Source organism: Callorhinus ursinus, unplaced genomic scaffold (assembly GCF_003265705.2).
Source record: "Callorhinus ursinus isolate GAN/ISIS: 27379988/994484 unplaced genomic scaffold, GSC_fseal_2.0 scaffold17, whole genome shotgun sequence".
NCBI classification, from domain to species: domain Eukaryota; kingdom Metazoa; phylum Chordata; class Mammalia; order Carnivora; family Otariidae; genus Callorhinus; species Callorhinus ursinus.
In genome coordinates, this window is record NW_027397079.1 from 36,932,236 (window position 1) to 36,951,205 (window position 18,970).

General features: G+C 33.9%; 1 protein-coding gene across 3 annotated transcripts in view; it reads right to left on the reverse strand.

The window, feature by feature from the left end:
* LOC112834772 (A disintegrin and metallopeptidase domain 3-like) overlaps positions 1-18,970 on the reverse strand; it is a 166,961-nt gene that overhangs the window by 80,979 nt on the left and 67,012 nt on the right. For all 3 annotated transcript variants that reach the window (XM_025886247.2, XM_073902517.1, XM_025886246.2), the window contains exons 7-10: positions 15,247-15,309; positions 9,745-9,816; positions 9,344-9,510; positions 8,048-8,129 (exon numbers count right to left, since the gene is read on the reverse strand). In XM_025886247.2, coding sequence (XP_025742032.2) covers positions 8,048-8,129; positions 9,344-9,510; positions 9,745-9,816; positions 15,247-15,309 — 384 coding nt within the window. The remainder of the gene's footprint in view (positions 1-8,047; positions 8,130-9,343; positions 9,511-9,744; positions 9,817-15,246; positions 15,310-18,970) is intronic.

Here is an 18,970-nt window from a genome sequence, read left to right on the forward strand (position 1 = left end):
TGACTCTTTCCATACTTTCGCTATTGTGGACATTGCTGCTATAAACATTGGACTGCACATACCCATTTGGATCACTACATTTGTATCTTTGGGGTAAATACCCAGTAGTGCAATTGCTGGGTTATATGGTAGCTCTATTTTCAACTTTTTGAGGAACCTCTATACTGTTTTCCAGAGTGGTTGCACCAGCTTGCATTCCCACCAAAAGTCTAGGAGGGTTCCCCTTTCTCTATATCCCTACCAACATCTATCATTTCCTGACTTGTTAATTTTAGCCATTCTGACTGGGGTGAGGTGGTATCTCATTGAGATTTTGATTTGTATTTCCCTGATGCAGAGCAATGTTGAGCACTTTTTCAAGTGTCTGTGGGCCATTTGGATGTCTTCTTTGGAAAAATGTCTACTCATGTCTTCTGCCCATTTCTTGATTGGATCATTTGTTCTTTGGGTGTTGAGTTTCATAAGTTCTTTATAGGTTTTGGATACTAGCCTTTTATCTGATATGACATTTGCAAAATATCTTCTCCCATTCTGTCAGTTGTCTTTTGGTTTTGTGACTGTTTCTTTTGCTGTGCAAAAACTTCTTATCTTGATGAAGTCCCAATAGTTCATTTTTGCCCTTGCTTCCCTTGCCTTTGGTCATGTTTCTAGGAAGAAGTTGCTGCAGCTAAGGTCGAAGAGGTTGCTGCCTGTGTTCCCCTTTAGGATTTTGATGGAGTCCTGTCTCACATTGAAGTCTTTCAACCATTTTGAGTCTATTTTTGTGTGTGGTGTAAGAAAGTGATCCAGTTTCATTCTTCTGCATGTGGCTGTCCAATTTTCCCAACACCATTTGTTGAAGAGACTGTCTTTTTTCCATTGGACATTCTTTCCTGCTTTGTCGAAGATTATTTGACCATAGAGTTGAAGGTCCATTTCTGGGCTCTCCTGTTCCATTGATCTACATGTCTGTTTTTGTGCCAGTACCATACTGTCTTGATGATGACAGCTTTGTAATAGAGCTTGAAGTCCAGAATTGCGAAGCCACAAGCTTTGCTTTCTTTTTCAAGATTCCTCTGGCTATTTGGGGTCTTTTCTGGTTCAATACAAATTTTAGGATTATTTGTTCCATTTCTTTGAAAAAAGTGGATGGTATTTTGATAGGGATTGCATTGAATGTGTAGATTGCTCTAGGTAGCATTGACATCTTCACAATATTTGTTCTTCCAATCCATGAGCATAGAATGTTTTTCCATTTCTTTGTGTGTTCTTCAATTTCTTTCATGAGTATTTTATAATTTTCTGAGTACAGATTCTTTGCCTCTTTGGTTATATTTATTCCTAGGTATCTTATGGTTTTGGGTGCAATTTTAAATGGGATTCACTCCTTAATTTCTCTTTCTTTTGTCTTGTTGTTGGTGAATAGGAATGCCACTGATTCTGGTCATTGATTTTCTATCCTGCCACTTTACTGTGTTCCTGTATGAGTTCTAGCAGTTTTGAGGTGGTGTCTTTTTGGTTTTCCACATAAAATATCATATTATCTACAAACAGTGAAAGTTTGACTTCTTATTTGCCGATTTGGATGCCTTTTATTTCTTTTTGTTGTCTGATTGCTTTGGTTAGGGCTTCTAATACTATGTTGAATAGCAGTGGTGATAGTGGACATCCCTGCCTGGTGATAAGGACCATCCCTTACAAGAAAGGATACTGTACTTTGTCAAATGCTTTTTCTGCATCTACTGAGAGGATCATATAGTTCTTGTTCTTTCTTTTATTCATGTATTGTATCACATTGATTGATTTGCAGATGTTGAACCAAACTTGCAGCCCACAGATAAATCCTATTTGGTCATTCGGAATGATCCTTTTAATGTACTGTTGGGTCCTATTGGCTAGTATTTTGGTGAGAATTTTTGCATCCATGTTCATCAAGGATATTGGTCTGTAATTCTCCTTTTTGATGGGGTCTTTGTCTGGTATGGGGATCAAGGTAATGGTGGCCTCATAAAATGAGTTTGGAAGTTTTCCTCCTTCCATTTCTATATTTTGGAACAGTTTCAGAAGAATAGGCATTCATTCTTTAAATGTTTGGTAGAATTCCCTTGGGAAGCCATCTGCCCTGGGCTCTTGTTTGTTGGGAGATTTTTGATGACTGCTTCAATTTCCTTAGTGGTTATATGTCTGGTCAGGTTTTCTATTTCTTCCTGGTTCAATTTTGGTAGTTTATACATCTCTAGGAATGCATCCATTTCTTCCAAGTTATCTAATTTGCTGGCACATAGTGGCTCATAATATGTTCTTATAATTGTTTGTATTTCTTTGGTGTTGGTTGTGATCTCTCCTCTTTCATTCATGATTTTAATTATTTGCATCTGTTCTCTTTTCTTTTTGATAAGTCTGGCCAGGGGTTTATCAATCTTATTCTTTCAAAGAATCAGCTCCTAGTTTTGTTGATCTGTTCTACTGTTCTTTTGGTTTCTATTTCATTGATTTCTGCTCTGATCTTTATTATTTCTCTTCTCCTGCTGGGTTTAGGCTTTATTTGCTGTTCTTTCTCCAGCTCCTTTAGGTGTAGGGTTAGGTTGTGTATTTGAGACCTTTCTTGTTTCTTGAGACAGGCTTGTATTGCTATATACTTTCCTTTTAGGACAGCCTTTGCTGCATCCCAAAGATTTTGTACAGTTGTGTTTTCATTTTCATTTGTTTCCATGAATTTTTTTAATTCTTCTTTAATTTCCTGGTTGTCCCTTTCATTGTTTAGTAGGATGCTCTTTAGCCTCCATGTATTTGAGTTCTGACTTTCGTCTTGTGATTGAGATCCAGTTTCAAAGCATTGCGGTCTGAACATATGTAGGGAATGATCCCAAACTTTTGGTACCATTTGAGACCTGATTTGTGACCCAGGATGTGATCTATTCTGGAGAATGTTCCATGGGCACTAGAGAAGAATGTGTATTCTGTTGCTTTGGAATGGATGTTCTGAATATAACCGTGAAGTCCTTTTGGTCCAGTGTGTCATTTAAAGTCTTTATTTCATTGTTGATCTTTTGCTTAGATGATCTGTCCATTTCAGTGAGGTGGGTGTTAAAGTCCCCTACTATTATTGTATTGTTGTCGATGTGTTTCTTTGCTTTTGTTATTAATTGGCTTATATAATTGGCTGCTCCCATGTTAGGGGCATAGATATTTACAATTGTTAGATCTTCTTGTTAGATAGACCCTTTAAGTATGATGTAGTGTCCTTCTTCATCTCTTATTACAGTCTTTGTTTTAAAATCTAATTTGTCTGATATAAGGATTGACATCCCAGCTTTCTTTTGGTGTCCATTGGCATGGTAAATTGTTTTCCACCCTCTCACTTTCAAGCTGGGGGTGTCTTTGGGTCTAAAATGAATCTCTTGCAGACAGCATATTGATGGGTCTTGTTTTTTTATCCAATCTGATACCCTGTGTGTTTTGATTGGGGCATTTAGCCCATTTACATTCAGGGTAACTATTGAAAGATATGAATTTAGTGCCATTGTATTGCCTGTAAGGTGACTGTTACTGTATATTGTCTGTGTTCCTTTCTGGTCTATGTTACTTTTAGGCTCTCTCTTTGCTTAGAGGACCCCTTTCAATATTTCTTGTAGGGCTGGTTTCGTGTTTGCAAATTCCTTTAGTTTTTGTTTGTCCTGGAAGTTTTTTATCTCTCCCCCCCCCCTTTTTTTTTTCCTGACAGCCTAGTTGGATATAGTATTCTTGGCTGCATATTTTTCTCTTTTAGTGGTCTGAATATATCATGCCAGTCCTTTCTGGCCTGCCAGGTCTTTGTGGATAAGTCTGTTGCCAATCTAATGTTTCTACCATTGTAGGTTACAGATCTCTTATCCCAAGCTGCTTTCAGGATTTTCTCTTTGTCTCTGAGACTCATAAGTTTTACTATTAGATGTTGGGGTGTTGACCTATTTTTGTTGATTTTGAGGGCGGCGGTTCTCTGTGTCTCCTGGATTTCGATGCCTGTTTCCTTCCTAAATTAAGGAAGTTCTCTGCCATAATTTGCTCCAATATACCTTCTGCCCCTCTCTCTCTTCCTTCTTCTTCTGGGATTCCAATTATCCTAATATTGTTTAGTCTTATGGTATCACTTATCTCTCGATTTCTGCCTTCATGATCCAATAGTTGTTGATCTCTCTTTTTCTCAGCCTCTTTATTTTCCATCATTTGGTCTTATATATCACTAAATCTCCCTTTGCTTCATTTATCCTAGCAGTTAGAGCCCCCATTTTTTATTGCACCTCATTAATAGCCTTTTTGATTTTGACTTGGTTAGATTTTAGTTATTTTATTTCTCCAGAAAGGGTTTCTCTAATATCTTCCATGCTTTTTTCAAGCCCAGCTTGTGTATTTATATTCATCATTCTGAACTCTAGTTCTGACATCTTACTAATGTCTGTATTGATTAGGTCCCTGGAGTCGGTACTGCCTCTTGTTCTTTTTTTGTGGTGATTTTTTCCATCTTGTCATTTTGTCCAGAGGAGAATAGATGAATGAGAGAACAAAATGCTAACAGGGTAACAATTATCCTAGAAAAATATACACTAAAGAATAAGAAGGGACCTGAAACCGGGGGGAAAAAAGGTCAAAATTGTAAAAAGAAAATAAAAGAAAAAGATAAAAAAAAAGAACATGATATTAGATTCCTCTATATCTTCTAATGGCTTACTGGCCCACTTCTTAAATCACTGAATAAAATATTCCTTTATATGTATTTATTCCATTGTGTTTATCATTTCACTTATTAAAAGACATCTTGTTTCCTTCTAATTTTTGGTAATTACAAATGAAGCTGCTATAAATGTACACGATTTTGTGTGGATATATTTTCAACTCATTTGGGTGACTGACAAGAGGATAAATGCTGGATCATATGGTAAGAGTAAGAAATTGCCAAACTGTCTTCTGCAGTGGCTGTACCATTTAGCATTCCCATCTTCATGAATAAGAGTTTCTGTTGCTCTACATCCTCACAGCATTTTGTGTTACCATTGTTTTGCCCTTCCAGTACAAAGCTGAAAAGGACTGGCAAGTTACAGTCTTGCCTTGTTCCTGATCTCACTGGGAAAGCAGTTAGTTTCTCACCACTGAGGTGTTAGCTGTAGGTTTTTTTTCTAGATGTTCTTTCTTATGTTAAGGAAATTCCTTTCTAGACCTCCTTTCCTAAATTTCATCACAAATGGTGTTGGATTTGTCAAATTCTTTTTCTGCATCTATTGATATGATCAATTTTTCTAGTTTAGCCTACTGATGGAATTGGTTACATTAAATGATTTTAAAATGATGAACTAGCCATACATATCTAAATAAATTATGGGTATAGATATCAACAAGGGGATTTTAACTATTATAAAAAAATTCTAGAGCTGAAAAGAACAATAAATGAACTGAAAAATTCATTTAAAATCAGATTTGATCAGGCAAAAGAAAGAATAAGACATGAAAACTGATCATTTGAAATCATCCAGTGAGAAAAACAAAAAGAAAAAAAGAATGAAGAATATTTAAAAAACCTACTGACATCAACAAGCAGACCAATATATGTATTATTCCTATAATGAGTCTGAGAAAGAGAAGAGAGAAAGAAAGGGACAGAAAGTTTATTTGGAGAAATAATGAGTATAAACTTCAGAAATCTGAGTGAACATACAAAAGAAGCTCAACAAATTCCAACCAGGAAATCCAAAGTGACTCACCAAGTTTCCCAATAGCCAAAGACAAGGAGAGAATCTTGAAAGCATCTAGACAGAATTGACTTGTCACATATAAGGGAGCGCCCATAAGATTATCAATAGATTTCTCAGGAGAAACCTTATAGGTCAGAAGGGATTGGGATGAATACTTTTCAAGTGCTGAAAGAAACTGTCAACCAAAATTATCATTATCAGGCAAAACTGTATTTCAAAATATAATGAAGATATGAACATTTTTTCAGAAAAATAAAATTTGAGGCAATGAACAAAAGTTAATTACCACTAGACCTGATCTATAAGAAATGTTAAATGGAGGCTGTCATGTCAAAAAGAAAGGATGCTAGACAGCAACCTAAAATAAAAGGAAATTATAAAGTTCTCTAATACAGGTAAATACATGGACAAATATTGTAACATGCAGTATTGTAATTTTGGTGAATAAATTGACTTTTAAATATTGTATAGAATTGGAAGGACAAATACCAAACCAAACCAAACCAAACAAATCCTATAATCTATGTAGTAACATAAAGTGTGAAGTAGAATTATAAAGAAGTAGTGCTTTTGTATGCGATTGAAGTTAAGCTGTTAATAGAAATAGAAAAAAATAATCCCCAAATTAATATGGAGTCTCAAGGGACTCTAAATAACCATGTCAATTTCAAAAAAAAAAAAGAAGAATAGAGTTGAAGGATGCACATTTCCTTATTTCAAAACATATTATTATAAAGCAAAGTAATCAGAACATTATGGTACTGGCATAAAGATAGATATGTATATCACTGAAATAGATTAGAGAGCCTAGAAATAAACCCTTGCATATATGGTTAAATGATCTATAAAAGTGTGCCAAGATGACATAATGCAGAAAGGACAGTTTCTTCAACAAGTATATTCAATGGAGAAAAAATAGCTTTTTCAATAAATGGTGATGGGAACATTGGATATGTACATACAGAAGAATGAATTTGGACCTCTATATTTCACCATATACAAAAATTAACTCAAAATGTCTTAAAAATCCAAATGTAAGACCTCAAACTATAAAACTCCTAAAAGAAAACATAGGGGGAAATCTTCATCACATTAGGTTTGACAATGATTTCTTAGATATGATGCCAAAAGTACAGGCAACAAAAGCAAAAATGGACAAACGGGACTACACCAAACATAAAACTTTTGTGTTTCAAAGGACATGATCAACAGAGTATAAAGGCAACCTACAAAATGAGGGGGAATGTTTGCAAATCATATATCTGGTAACGGATTAACATCCAAAATATAAAGAACTCCTAAAATCCAAGAATAAAAAAATCAAATTCATATAAACCAATTCAAAAATGGGCTAAAGACTTGAATAGACATTTCTCCAGAGAGGATATACAAAAGACTAAAAAGCGTATGGAAAAATTCTCAATATTACTAATAATCATAGAAAAGCAAATCAAAACCACATTGAGATATCACCACATACCCAATAGAATGGCTACCATTAAAAAAAAAAAGGCAACCACAGAAAATAACAAGTGTTGGTGAGGATTTGATGACCATAATGTGAACTGCTGGTGGGATTATAAAATTGCACAACCACTCTCAAAATCAGTATGATGGTTCAAAATATTAAAGATAGGATTACCATATGATCCATCAAACCCACTTTTGCATTTTTATCCAAAATAACTCAAATCAGTATCATAAAGATATATCTGCACTCCCACATTCATTGCGCATTATTTATGATAGCAAGGTGTTGAAAACAGCTTAAGTGTTCATTGACAGAAGAATGGAAAAATAAAATGTCACCTATATATACACACATAGAATGGAATGTTATTCAGCCATAAAAATAATGAAATTCTGCTATTTGCAATGACATGGATGAACCTAGATGGTACTATATTAAGAGAAATAAGCCAGACATTTGAAGACAAATATTATATGATCACCATTATATGTGGAATAAAAATGTCAACTCACAGAAGCAGACAGTAGAATGGTGGATACCAGGGGCTAGAGGGTTTGGAAAATGGGGCCATGTTGGTTAAAAGGTACAAAGCTACAGATATGCAAGACGAAGAGTTCTGGAGATCTGTTACACAGCAATGGAACACACATAACATTACTATAAGATCATAAATTTCATGTTCTGTGTATTTTACCACAAAAAAAACTTTTAAAAATTGTAATATTTGAGTTTCAAAATCCAAATAAAAATATTTTATAAAAATGTGTCAAAACAGCATGGTAAATATACTATATGTATTTGGCTCCTTGAAGTGGATATTAACTTTCAAAATATGATATAATTACTGAATAGTTGGGAGTAAAATGCATACCAGAGCAATTCCTGTAGCGAATTTTGGATTGCATGCCATTCCATGATATGTTGCTCCCACGTAATTAGGATGATCCCTATAACTAAATAACAAAATTTTTCTTGTAAATAAATGTATTTTAAATTATTAATAACTTAATGACCTTTTAAGAATTGGATTCCTCAGTAAAGAAAGCTGTTTTTTGAAACTTGAATATCACATTTAAGTTCTAAAGTCTACTTTAACATTATATGATACACAGCCCAAAACCCAACAGTGCCTAATCCTTCCAAAACATTAATCATCACAGTTGCCACCACTAGATGGATATAATTCTAAAGTGTACAAGTCACGATAACCTACTGCCATGATTTGCACACAGTGGTCCTTTAAGGTGTGTAAAAAATATCGGATTGGAGGACAGGGAGAGAAAAGAGAACGTGCAGTATGCTAACAAAAAGAGATAGGGCACAGAAAGTGTCCTCACCATTTCAGTCCTATTAATATTGCTCCTAAGTCCCTAAATCTGACCTTAAATGCCACAGGAAACACCAATAGATGTATAAATGTATTCCATATTGCTTAAGACCTTCAGAATTACGTTTTAATTTTTCCATGTAATCAAATTAGTCAAGCAAAAAGAAGACTTTTGAAAGATACAATGCTTGCAGTTATATAGCTACACCTTGGGTCAGTATATATCAGAAGGAGGGGCGCCTGGGTGGCTCAGTTGGTTAAGCAACTGCCTTCAGCTCAGGTCATGATCCTGGAGTCCCGGGATCGAGTCCCGCATCGGGCTCCCTGCTCAGCAGGGAGTCTGCTTCTCCCTCTGACCCTCTCCCCTCTCATGCTCTCCCTCTATCTCATTCTCTCTCTCAAATAAATAAATAAAATCTTAAAAAAAAAGAAGGTAACCATATTACTATTTAAATGTTTTGCATTGTAACCACTTTATATGCAATTACTGAATTCTATTAACTAATTTATATTTTATTTAATGTTAAAATGATGGTTTCAATTACTTACCTCTGAGAAAATCTTTAAAACCCTTGAGGCCCCATGTCTCTACCAAGGCTTTCCAAATTTTCAAGTTTATTACATTTCCATGGATGAACAGTCTACTCTGAGAATAATGGCCTACCATGTTTTAGTGTCTTACATTGTTATTAGATTTTTATATTTTGCATTTTGCTAACAGTATATGTACAATTTTTGAGGTTTCTTGTCATTATACATAACACATTTTATATATAATTTTGATAGTTAACATATCATATAATTTGATAAGCCCTATATCAATGCAAAAAATGCACTCACATTAATAAATATGTCATATCATGAGATCTTTGAAACAAAAATTGTTCTTTCCATGAAACAAGTCTTTGTAGTACTTCATCTGCATCCCCCTTAGTTGAAATCTTATTTTGATCTGACCAGAGCTCCAAAGAAGTTAGCTTCACAGTCACTTTAAGCTGGGAAAACATCTAAAAATAGAAGATACACCACATACAGGTTTAGGTAGTCATAAGTATTATATTACATCTCTATACCTAATGCTAATAGATTCAATTTACTCATTTTTGGAAATGGAATCCATTGGTGGGTGAAACTAGTTGGTAGAAATATACTTTTTAATAAAATTGAAAATGTTATTTATACAAACAATGTTATTGCATTAACAGGAATGTTTAATATTTAAATGAAACATAAATACTTACAATGTTGATAAGACCAAAGATATGGACAACTTTCTCAGCTGCAAATGCCACTTCAGAGCCCATGTAATCAAACTGAAAGACAAATTTTGTTTCACTACTGAAAATTACTAAAGTACCACATTTTATTTTTTTAATTAATTATTTTTAATTTTATATTGTTAATGTTAATCACCACACATTACATCATTAGTTTTTTTATTTTTATTGTTATGTTAATCACCATACATTACATTATTAGTTTTTGATGTAGTGTTCCCTGATTCATTGTTTATGTATAACACCCAGTGCTCCATGCAGAACATTCCCTCTTTAATACCCATCACCAGGCTAACCCATCCCCTTCCCCACTCCCCTCTAGAACAGTGTTCCATGATTCATTGTTTGCGTATAACACCCAGTGCTCCATTTTAAAGTACCCTCTTTAAAGTACCACATTTTAAATGGATATAAAATGTTAAAATAAGGTGGTGCTCAGTGAAAGGAAAAAAAACAGAATTAAGGTTTATCAATGGCTTAGTAAGTTTTAAGCTTAAACCTAGGGAGCTTGCATATTAATCAATAATATTAAAATGAGAAGGTTGTGATTATTTTCCTCTTTACACATATAAAATGGAGGTTTGAAAGGTAAGTTTCCAAGATCATATAACTACTAAAGATAAGAAGCAGGACTCAAATCTCTAAGCTACTAAGTCATTTTTACCTGCTATATCATATGTCACCATTTATCTTCATTACAATAAGATTACATACTACATATCCTGGATAAACAATGTACCATAATAATAAAAATAAATTCAAGCAATTGTCTTCATTCAAGGAGACAAAAATCACATATTTTCTCTTAAATACTTTAGTTGTATGTGAACACACATTTCTAAGTTTTTGGTGAAAACATGAAAAGTGGCAGCTTGAGAGCTTCAAAAATCTGCAGCAGGTCTGCCAAAAACTACTAACAGAAAAAAAAATGTAATGGATAGAGTTGTCTGATACAGACAAAAGAGATGTTATCCTCCTAGGTCTCTAGAAACTATTTGTACTTTGCTATTTCTCTTTTCCAATAAATCATATTGTATATTTATGCACAGTGCAGCATGTGTGGTATGAGTGAAGGTGAATAAAGGCTTATATAAAACAATGAAAGAATGTGTATATATATATACACATATATATATTTTTCAAACATACATGGAAGTTTTGTATAAATTCACCCATATTAGGCCATTAAAGAGTTCTTTGAATATAAAACATTGTCACTTAGATCACATTGTCCAACTATAACGCAATTAAGTTATGGTAGACTTGATAAAAAGTATTTTAACAATGTTATTTTTCCTTACATGGATAACCCTATTGTGGTTATATAAGATAATGATCTTATTCTAGGTAAACATACACTGAAAAAAAAAAAGCTCCATGATGCAATTTACAACTTACTTTCAAATAGAGCACAAGTGATAATGGGATACAATATTAATAAATCCTAATAGAGTATAACTATTTCTTGCCTTTTTTTATTATGTTAATCACCATACAGTACATCATTAGTTTTTGATGTAGTGTTCCATGATTCATTGTTTGCGTATAACACCCAGCGCTCCGTGCAGAACATGCCCTCTTTAATACCTATCACTGGGCTAACCCATCCCCCATCCCCCTCCCCTCTAGAACCCTCAGTTTGTTTTTCAGAGTCCATTGTCTCTCATGATTCATCTCCCCCTCCGATTCCCCCCTTCATTCTTCCCCTCCTGCTATCTTCTTTTTTTTTTTAATATATAATGTATTATTTGTTTCAGAGGTGCAGATCTGTGATTCAACAGTCTTACACAATTCACATCGCTCACCATAGCACAATTCTTGCAACTTTTTTGAAAGTTTGAAAATATTTCCAAATAAAATATTTAAAAAGTGAAGATGAAATAAAAATGATTTCAGATGAGCAAAAGCTGAAGCAAATTCATCAACAAGCTAAACAGAAATATCAGAAACACAGACTTATAAGAAGGAAAGAAGAGCTTTGAAAATGGTAAACATGGGGGCGCCTGGGTGGCTCAGTTGGTTAAGCCACTGCCTTCGGCTCAGGTCATGATCCTGAAGTCCTGGGATCAGGTCCCTCATCGGGCTCCCTGCTCAGCGGGGAGCCTGCTTCTCCCTCTAACCCTCCCCCCTCTCATGTACTCTCTCTCTCTCTCTCTCATTCTCACTCTCTCAAAATAAATAAATCTTTAAAAAAAAATAGAAAAAAGAATTTTAAAAAATAATTAAAAAAAAGAAAATGGTAAACATGAGGGAAAAATTAAATTCTTTTTTCTTTTCCTTAATTTCTTCAAACAATTGAATATTTAAAAAATAATTTATTTTGTGGTTTATAACACATGGCAAAGTAAAATATAATAACATCACAGACAGAACACTACACCTGAAACTATTGATGTACTATATGTTGGCTAATTGAATTTATATAAAAAATTAAAAAAATTAGAAGCTGGATTTGAGACCACAGGGTGCCGAGAAATTACAAAAGAGTTTATGGTCCTTAGGTCCTGTATAAATTGATAAGTTTGGTTTAAAAAAATCACATAGGTTTATTTTTACAATTATTTTCATTAATTCTTTATTTGAGTGCAGTTGACACAAAACGTTACATCAGTTTCAGGTGTACAGCATAGTAATTCCAAAAGTATAAACATTACCCTATGCTCACCACAAATGTAGCTCCTATTTGTCACCATACAAAGCTATTACAATATCATTGACTCTATTTCTAATGTTATGCTGTGCCTTTTATTCCCATAACATTCATTCCATAACTAGAAGACTGTATCTCCCACTCCCTTTCACCCATTTTACCTAATCCCCAACTCCCTCCACTTTGGCAGCCATCAGTTTTTTCTCTATGTTTATATGTCTAATTCTGCTTCTTGTTTATTTTATTTTTTTAGATTCCACATATGAGTAAAATCATATGGTACTTGTTTTTCTCAGTCTGATTTACATCATTTAACACAATAGCTTCTAGATCCATCCATGTTGTCACAAATAGCATGACGTCATTCTATTTCATGGCTCTGTAATGGAACCACAAAGATCCCAAATAGCCAAAGCAATGTTAAGCAAGAAGAACAAAGCTGGAGGTAACACAATTCCATATCTCAAGATATATTACAAAGCTGTAGTAATCAAAACAATATGGTATTGGCACAAAAGTAGACACATGGATCAATGGTACAGAATAGAAAGCCCAGAAATAAACCCACAATTATATAGCCAGTTAATCTATGACAAAGAAGGCAAGCATATATGATGGGGAAAAAACAATTTGTTCCATAAATGATGTTGCAAAAACTGGACAGCTACATGAAAAGAATGAAACTGGACCACTTTCTAACATCATACACAAAACTAAACTCAAAATGTAAAGATGTAAATGTGAGACATGAAATCATAAAAATCCTAGAAGAGAGCACAGGGAATAATTCTCTGACATCAACCATAGCAACATTTTTCTAGATATTTATTCTAAGGCAAGGGAAACAAAAGCAAAAATAAACTATTGGAACTACATCAAAATGAAAAGCTTTTGGGGAAAAAAAAGCTTTGCATGGTGAAAGAAATCATTAACAAAACAGAAAAGAAACCTACTGAACAAGAGAAGATATCTGCAAATGCTGTATCTGTTAAGGAGTTAATATCCACATCAGGGTTAAATGGAACTTTAGTGTTATAAAGCTTTTACATTATATGTGAAGTGATATAATATTAATTCTAGTTAGGAATGTAAATTCAAACCAATAAAGAAACCACTGGGGTAAGATGTGGGGGATAAAGAGAGATCACAGAAAAAACCAATATAGGAGATAAAGATAAAAACTAAAAATAACCCATTAATCCAAGGGTAGTAAAGGAGGAACAAAAGAACAAATAACTAATAGGAAGAGTAGAACACTAAGAGCATAGCAGTACTTAACCTACATCCACAGTATTAGTAATTTTGATAAACATAAATCAACTAAACATTCTAATGAAAAAGCAGGGATTATCTGAGTAAGGAAAAAAATAGTTTACAAAGTCATACTTTAAAATTTAAGACAGATAAACATAAAAAAGAGGGAATACTAATCATAAGATATAAAAGCTCTAGAGTTCTTTGTTGTTGTTTTCTCATGATGACATTTGCATTGAAAATGCCTTCTGTTTTTATTGGAAAGGAAAAAGGTATTCAGTTAAATGGAGAGAGGAAAGTAGGCCGTCTAGATTTAATTTTAGCAACTTCATGGGGGCAGCTGTGGCAGAGCATAATTTCAATGCTTGTGAGTATTATTCCTCATGTAACAACCAAAACCTAAATCTAAATGCCCCCAAAGGGCATTAGCTAGTAAAATACATTAAATTATATTAAATATATTAATCAGACACTAGGTGAATGTTAAAATTAAATTGAAATAATATATTTCATTAATATGTGGGAAAACATTATAAAATAATTTACAGAACAGCATATACAAAACAAAGGTATAAGAACTTACACATACATGTTTAAATAAAAGAAAGGAAATGTGCATATAAAATTATATGTGCTTTTTTCTTTATTATTATGTTGTCTACTTTTTCCTGCTGTTTTTATAAAAAATTATGTAAAGATCTAAATATTTCCTTTTATCAACAAAAACTAATTTTGAAAATTATGCACTTATTGACAGACCTTATGCAAAAATATCAGTAATAATGAAAGATCAGATTTCATAATTGCTAAACATAATGGCTTTGCTAAAAACTGATTATATAAACAAAAATTTCCCTAACTGGGGCACCTGGGTGGTTCATTGGTTAAGTGTCTGCCTTCAGCTCAGGTCATGATCTCGGAGTCCCAGGATGGAGTCTCACCATGGGCTCCCTGACCAACGGGGAGTCTGCTTCTCCCTCTGCCCTCACTCTGCTCATGCTCTTTCTTTCAAATAAATAAATAAAATCTTTAAAAAATATATTCCCTAACTAAATGAACATTCCTATGAATAATTCTTCCCATTTTTAAAATATAAAATTTCCATCAGAGAATTTAAGAGAATCCAAGAAATTATAAAGCATAAAATAATCTTATAAAAGATACTTTTTAATAACAGGAATCTCCAATTCAATAATTAAATAGCTTATTTTAAAAATAAAAATTAATTTATGTAAGAGTTTCATCACTATTTGGGGCGGATCCAGAAATATATGCAGCTCATTATAATTGACTAGATTATAATGTAGTAGAACTCTTCATACATACAAATTATACATCTTTGCTAGAATTCTATATTGATTTTGAAATCAATACTATAAATACTAGTCCCCTCAATGCCAATGCAAAGGCAATTGACATTTCTTTATGTCCTGCTACACTCAGATACATATTTTGAACAGAGTAAAATATACCTGTATTTCAGACAAGTGGAATTTTCATTTTCATATTCCCTTTGAATTTAAACACAAAACAAAAATATTATCAATATCAATAATGCATACCAAAGCTTTATCCATAATGATTTGTATTTTCAGAATTCTTTCCAATAGTTCATCTGAATCTTTCTGTAAAACAGAGGACATGAATTAAATAAAACATAAAAATAAAACATTTAAATAAAACATAAAAATAAAACATTCTATAAGAAAAAATTCTTATATTGTTTGTTATTCTCACATATATACACACACACACGCACACACAGAGAGAAAGGGATAGACAGACAGATGATGATAGGCAGATAGATAGATGATAGATAGATAGGATAGTTCGCTACAGATACATAAAGATATAGATATAAGTGATAGCAAAATAAGATGATGGAGGCCCCTGAAAAAATAAGGTGAGATTCCAAATAAAAATTTTAGGAACAAATCAAAAGCTTTCCTCTTATATTCTTTATAATTAGAATCCTCAAAAAAGTTAGTGAAATGAAGGAAAAGCCATGTTTCCTTTTCTCAAAACTTTCCTCTTAGACCCTCCTCCAACCTTCAAGCTAAATTAACTCCCATCATCTTTCTCCCAAATTGCCTTTAATTTCTCATTGTTTTTATACTTTATTTATGTTAACTCTATCACAGTTATATAAATTGATATTAATGTATATACCCATGTAACCATTTCTATAAATAAGACAAAGAATGTTTCCATCACCCTCTTCCAAGTCAAGAGCACACATAACTCAAGGCAATTAATGATCTGCTCTCTCTAACCATAGGTTAGAATAATCTATTCTAGAATTTCATAAAACTGGAATCATATGTCACATACTCTTATATCTGGCTTCTTTCACTCAGCATTTATCTGTTATGCTGTGATTCTTAATAATTCATTAGTTTTATTGCTAAGTAGTGTGTCATTTTACAATTATATCCCAATTTCTTTATACATTTACCTGTTGATGATCACTTGGATTATTTAGAAATTGTAGCTATTATAAATAAAACTATGCATATCCATGTAGAGGTCTTTGTGCAATTATGTTCTTTAAATTTCTTGGAAAATTCTTAAAAGGGAATACCTGAGTCATATGGTAATTATGGGTGTGTAAAGTAGGACAAAAATGCCAGATTTCTTTCTTTTTTTCTCTTTTTTTATGTTATGTTAATCACCATACATTACATCATTAGTTTTTGATGTAGTGTTCCATGATTCATTGTTTGTATATAACACCCAGTGCTCCACATAGAACGTGCCCTCTTTAATACCCATCACGAGGCTAAACCATCCCCCCACCCCCTCCCTCTACAACCCTCAGTTTGTTGCTCAGAGTCCATAGTCTCTCATGGTTCATCTCCCCCTCCAATTCCCCCCACTTCATTCTTCCCCTCCTGCTATCTTCTTCTTCTTCTTTTCTTTTTCTTTGTAACATATAATGTATTATTTGTTTCAGAGGTACAGGTCTGTGATTCAACAGCCTTACACAATTCACGGTGCTACCATAGCACATACCCTCCCCAATGTCTATCACCCAGCCACACCATCCCTCCCACCCCCCACCACTCCAGCAACCCTCAGTTTGTTTCCTGAGATTAAGAATTCTTCATATCAGTGAGATCATATGATACATGTCTTTCTCTGATTGACTTATTTCGCTCATCATAATACCCTCCAGTTCCATCCACGTCGTTGCAAATGGCAAGATCTCATTCCTTTTGATGGCTGCATAATATTCCATTGTGTGTGTTTGTGTGTGTGTGTGTATTCCATTGTGTGTGTGTGTATATATATATATATATATATATATATCACATCTTCTTTATCCATTCATCTGTGGATGGACATCTTGGCTCTTTCCACAGTTTGGCTATGGTGGACATTGCTGCTATAAACATCGGGGTGCACATACCCCTTCAGATCCCTACATTTGTACCTTTGGGGTAAATACCCAGTAGTGCAATTGCTGGATCGTACGGTAACTCTATTTTCAACTTTTTGAGGAACATCCATACTGTTTTCCAGAGTGGTTGCACCAGCTTGCATACCCACCAACAGTGTAGGAGGGTTCCCCCTTCTCCGCATCCCCACCAACATCTGTCATTTCCTAACTTGTTAATTTTAGCCATTCTGACTGGTGTGAGGTGATTATTTCATTGAGGTTTTGATTTGGATTTCCCTGATGCCGAGTGATGCTGAGCACTTTTTCCTGTGTCTGTTGGCCATGTGGATGTCTTCTTTGGAAAAATGTCTGTTCATGTCTTCTGCCCATTTCTTGATTGGATCATTTGTTCTTTGGGTGTTGAGTTTGATAAGTTCTTTATAGATTTTGGGTACTAGCCCTTTATCTGATATGTCATTTGCAAATATCTTCTCCCATTCTGTTGGTTGTCTTTTGGTTTTGTTGACTATTTCTTTTGCTGTGCAAAAGCTTTTTATCTTGATGAAGTCCCAATAGTTCATTTTTCCTCTTGCTTCCCTTGCCTTTGTCGATGTTTCTAGGAAGAAGTTGCTGCGACTAGAGGTTGAAGAGGTTGCTGCCTGTGTTCTCCTTTAGGATGTTGATGGACTCCTGTCTCACACTGAGGTCTTTCAACCATTTTGAGTCTATTTTTGTGTGTGGTGTAAGGAAATGTCCAGTTTCATTCTTCTGCATGTGGCTGTCCAATTTTCCCCACACCATTTGTTGAAGAGACTTTTTTCCATTGGACATTCCTGCTTTGTCAAAGATTAGTTGACCATAGAGTTGAGGGTCCATTTCTGGGCTCTCTATTCTGTTCCATTGATCTATGTGTCTGTTTTTGTGCCAGTACCATACTGTCTTGATGATGACAGCTTTGTAATAGAGCTGGAAGTCCAGAATTGTGATGCCACAGCTCTGCTTTTCTTTTTCAACATTCCTCTGAAAAATGCCAGATTTCTTTTTAAAACAGTTTGATTATTCTCCATTTTTACCAAGAAATAAAAAGAGTGCCAATTACTCCATATTTTTGCCTGTATTTGGTATTATAAGTCTCTGTCATTGTATCCATCCCTATTGGTCGGCATAAATATCTCATTGAGGTTTTAATTTGCAGTTCCCTGATGATTAATGAATGATATTGAACATCTTTCATAACTGAACATCTTTCACAGGCTTATGGCTCATTAATTTGGTTTCTCTTAAGTTCCCCAGAAATTTTGTTTAGCTTTGACATTTAAGTCCATGCTCTAATTCAGTTTTTCTGAATAAGGGCTAAAATTGATTTTATTTCATGTGAATATCAAGTATTTTAGCACCACTCATTGAATAGGTCCTTCTTTAGTCTTTCAAAGTCTTTATTAGCACCTTCGTGGAAAATCAATCAGCCACAGCATGTGGGTGTATTTCTGATCTATTCTGATCTACTGATCTATATGTCTACATTTATATCAATAACACAATATGCATCTCTATAGCAGGGGTCAGCAAACTATGGCCTGAGATATGGCCACCTGTTTTATAGAAAAATATTTTATTGTTACAGAGGCATACCCATTTGTTTATACATCCTCTACGCTCTCTTCATGCCACAAATGTTGAGTGAAGTAGCTGCAACAGACCATCTGCCCCACAAATCAAAAATATTTACTCTCTGGCTCTTTAAGAAAAAAATAATGTAAGTCCTTCATCTTGTTCTTATTTTTAAAACTATGAGAGTAGTTTGCATCGCTCTTTATAAAATTGAGAACAATTTCCACAAAAGTGTTTTCTGGAATTTTGTTTGGGATTACACTGAATCTACAGATCCGTTTGAGGAAAATAAATAT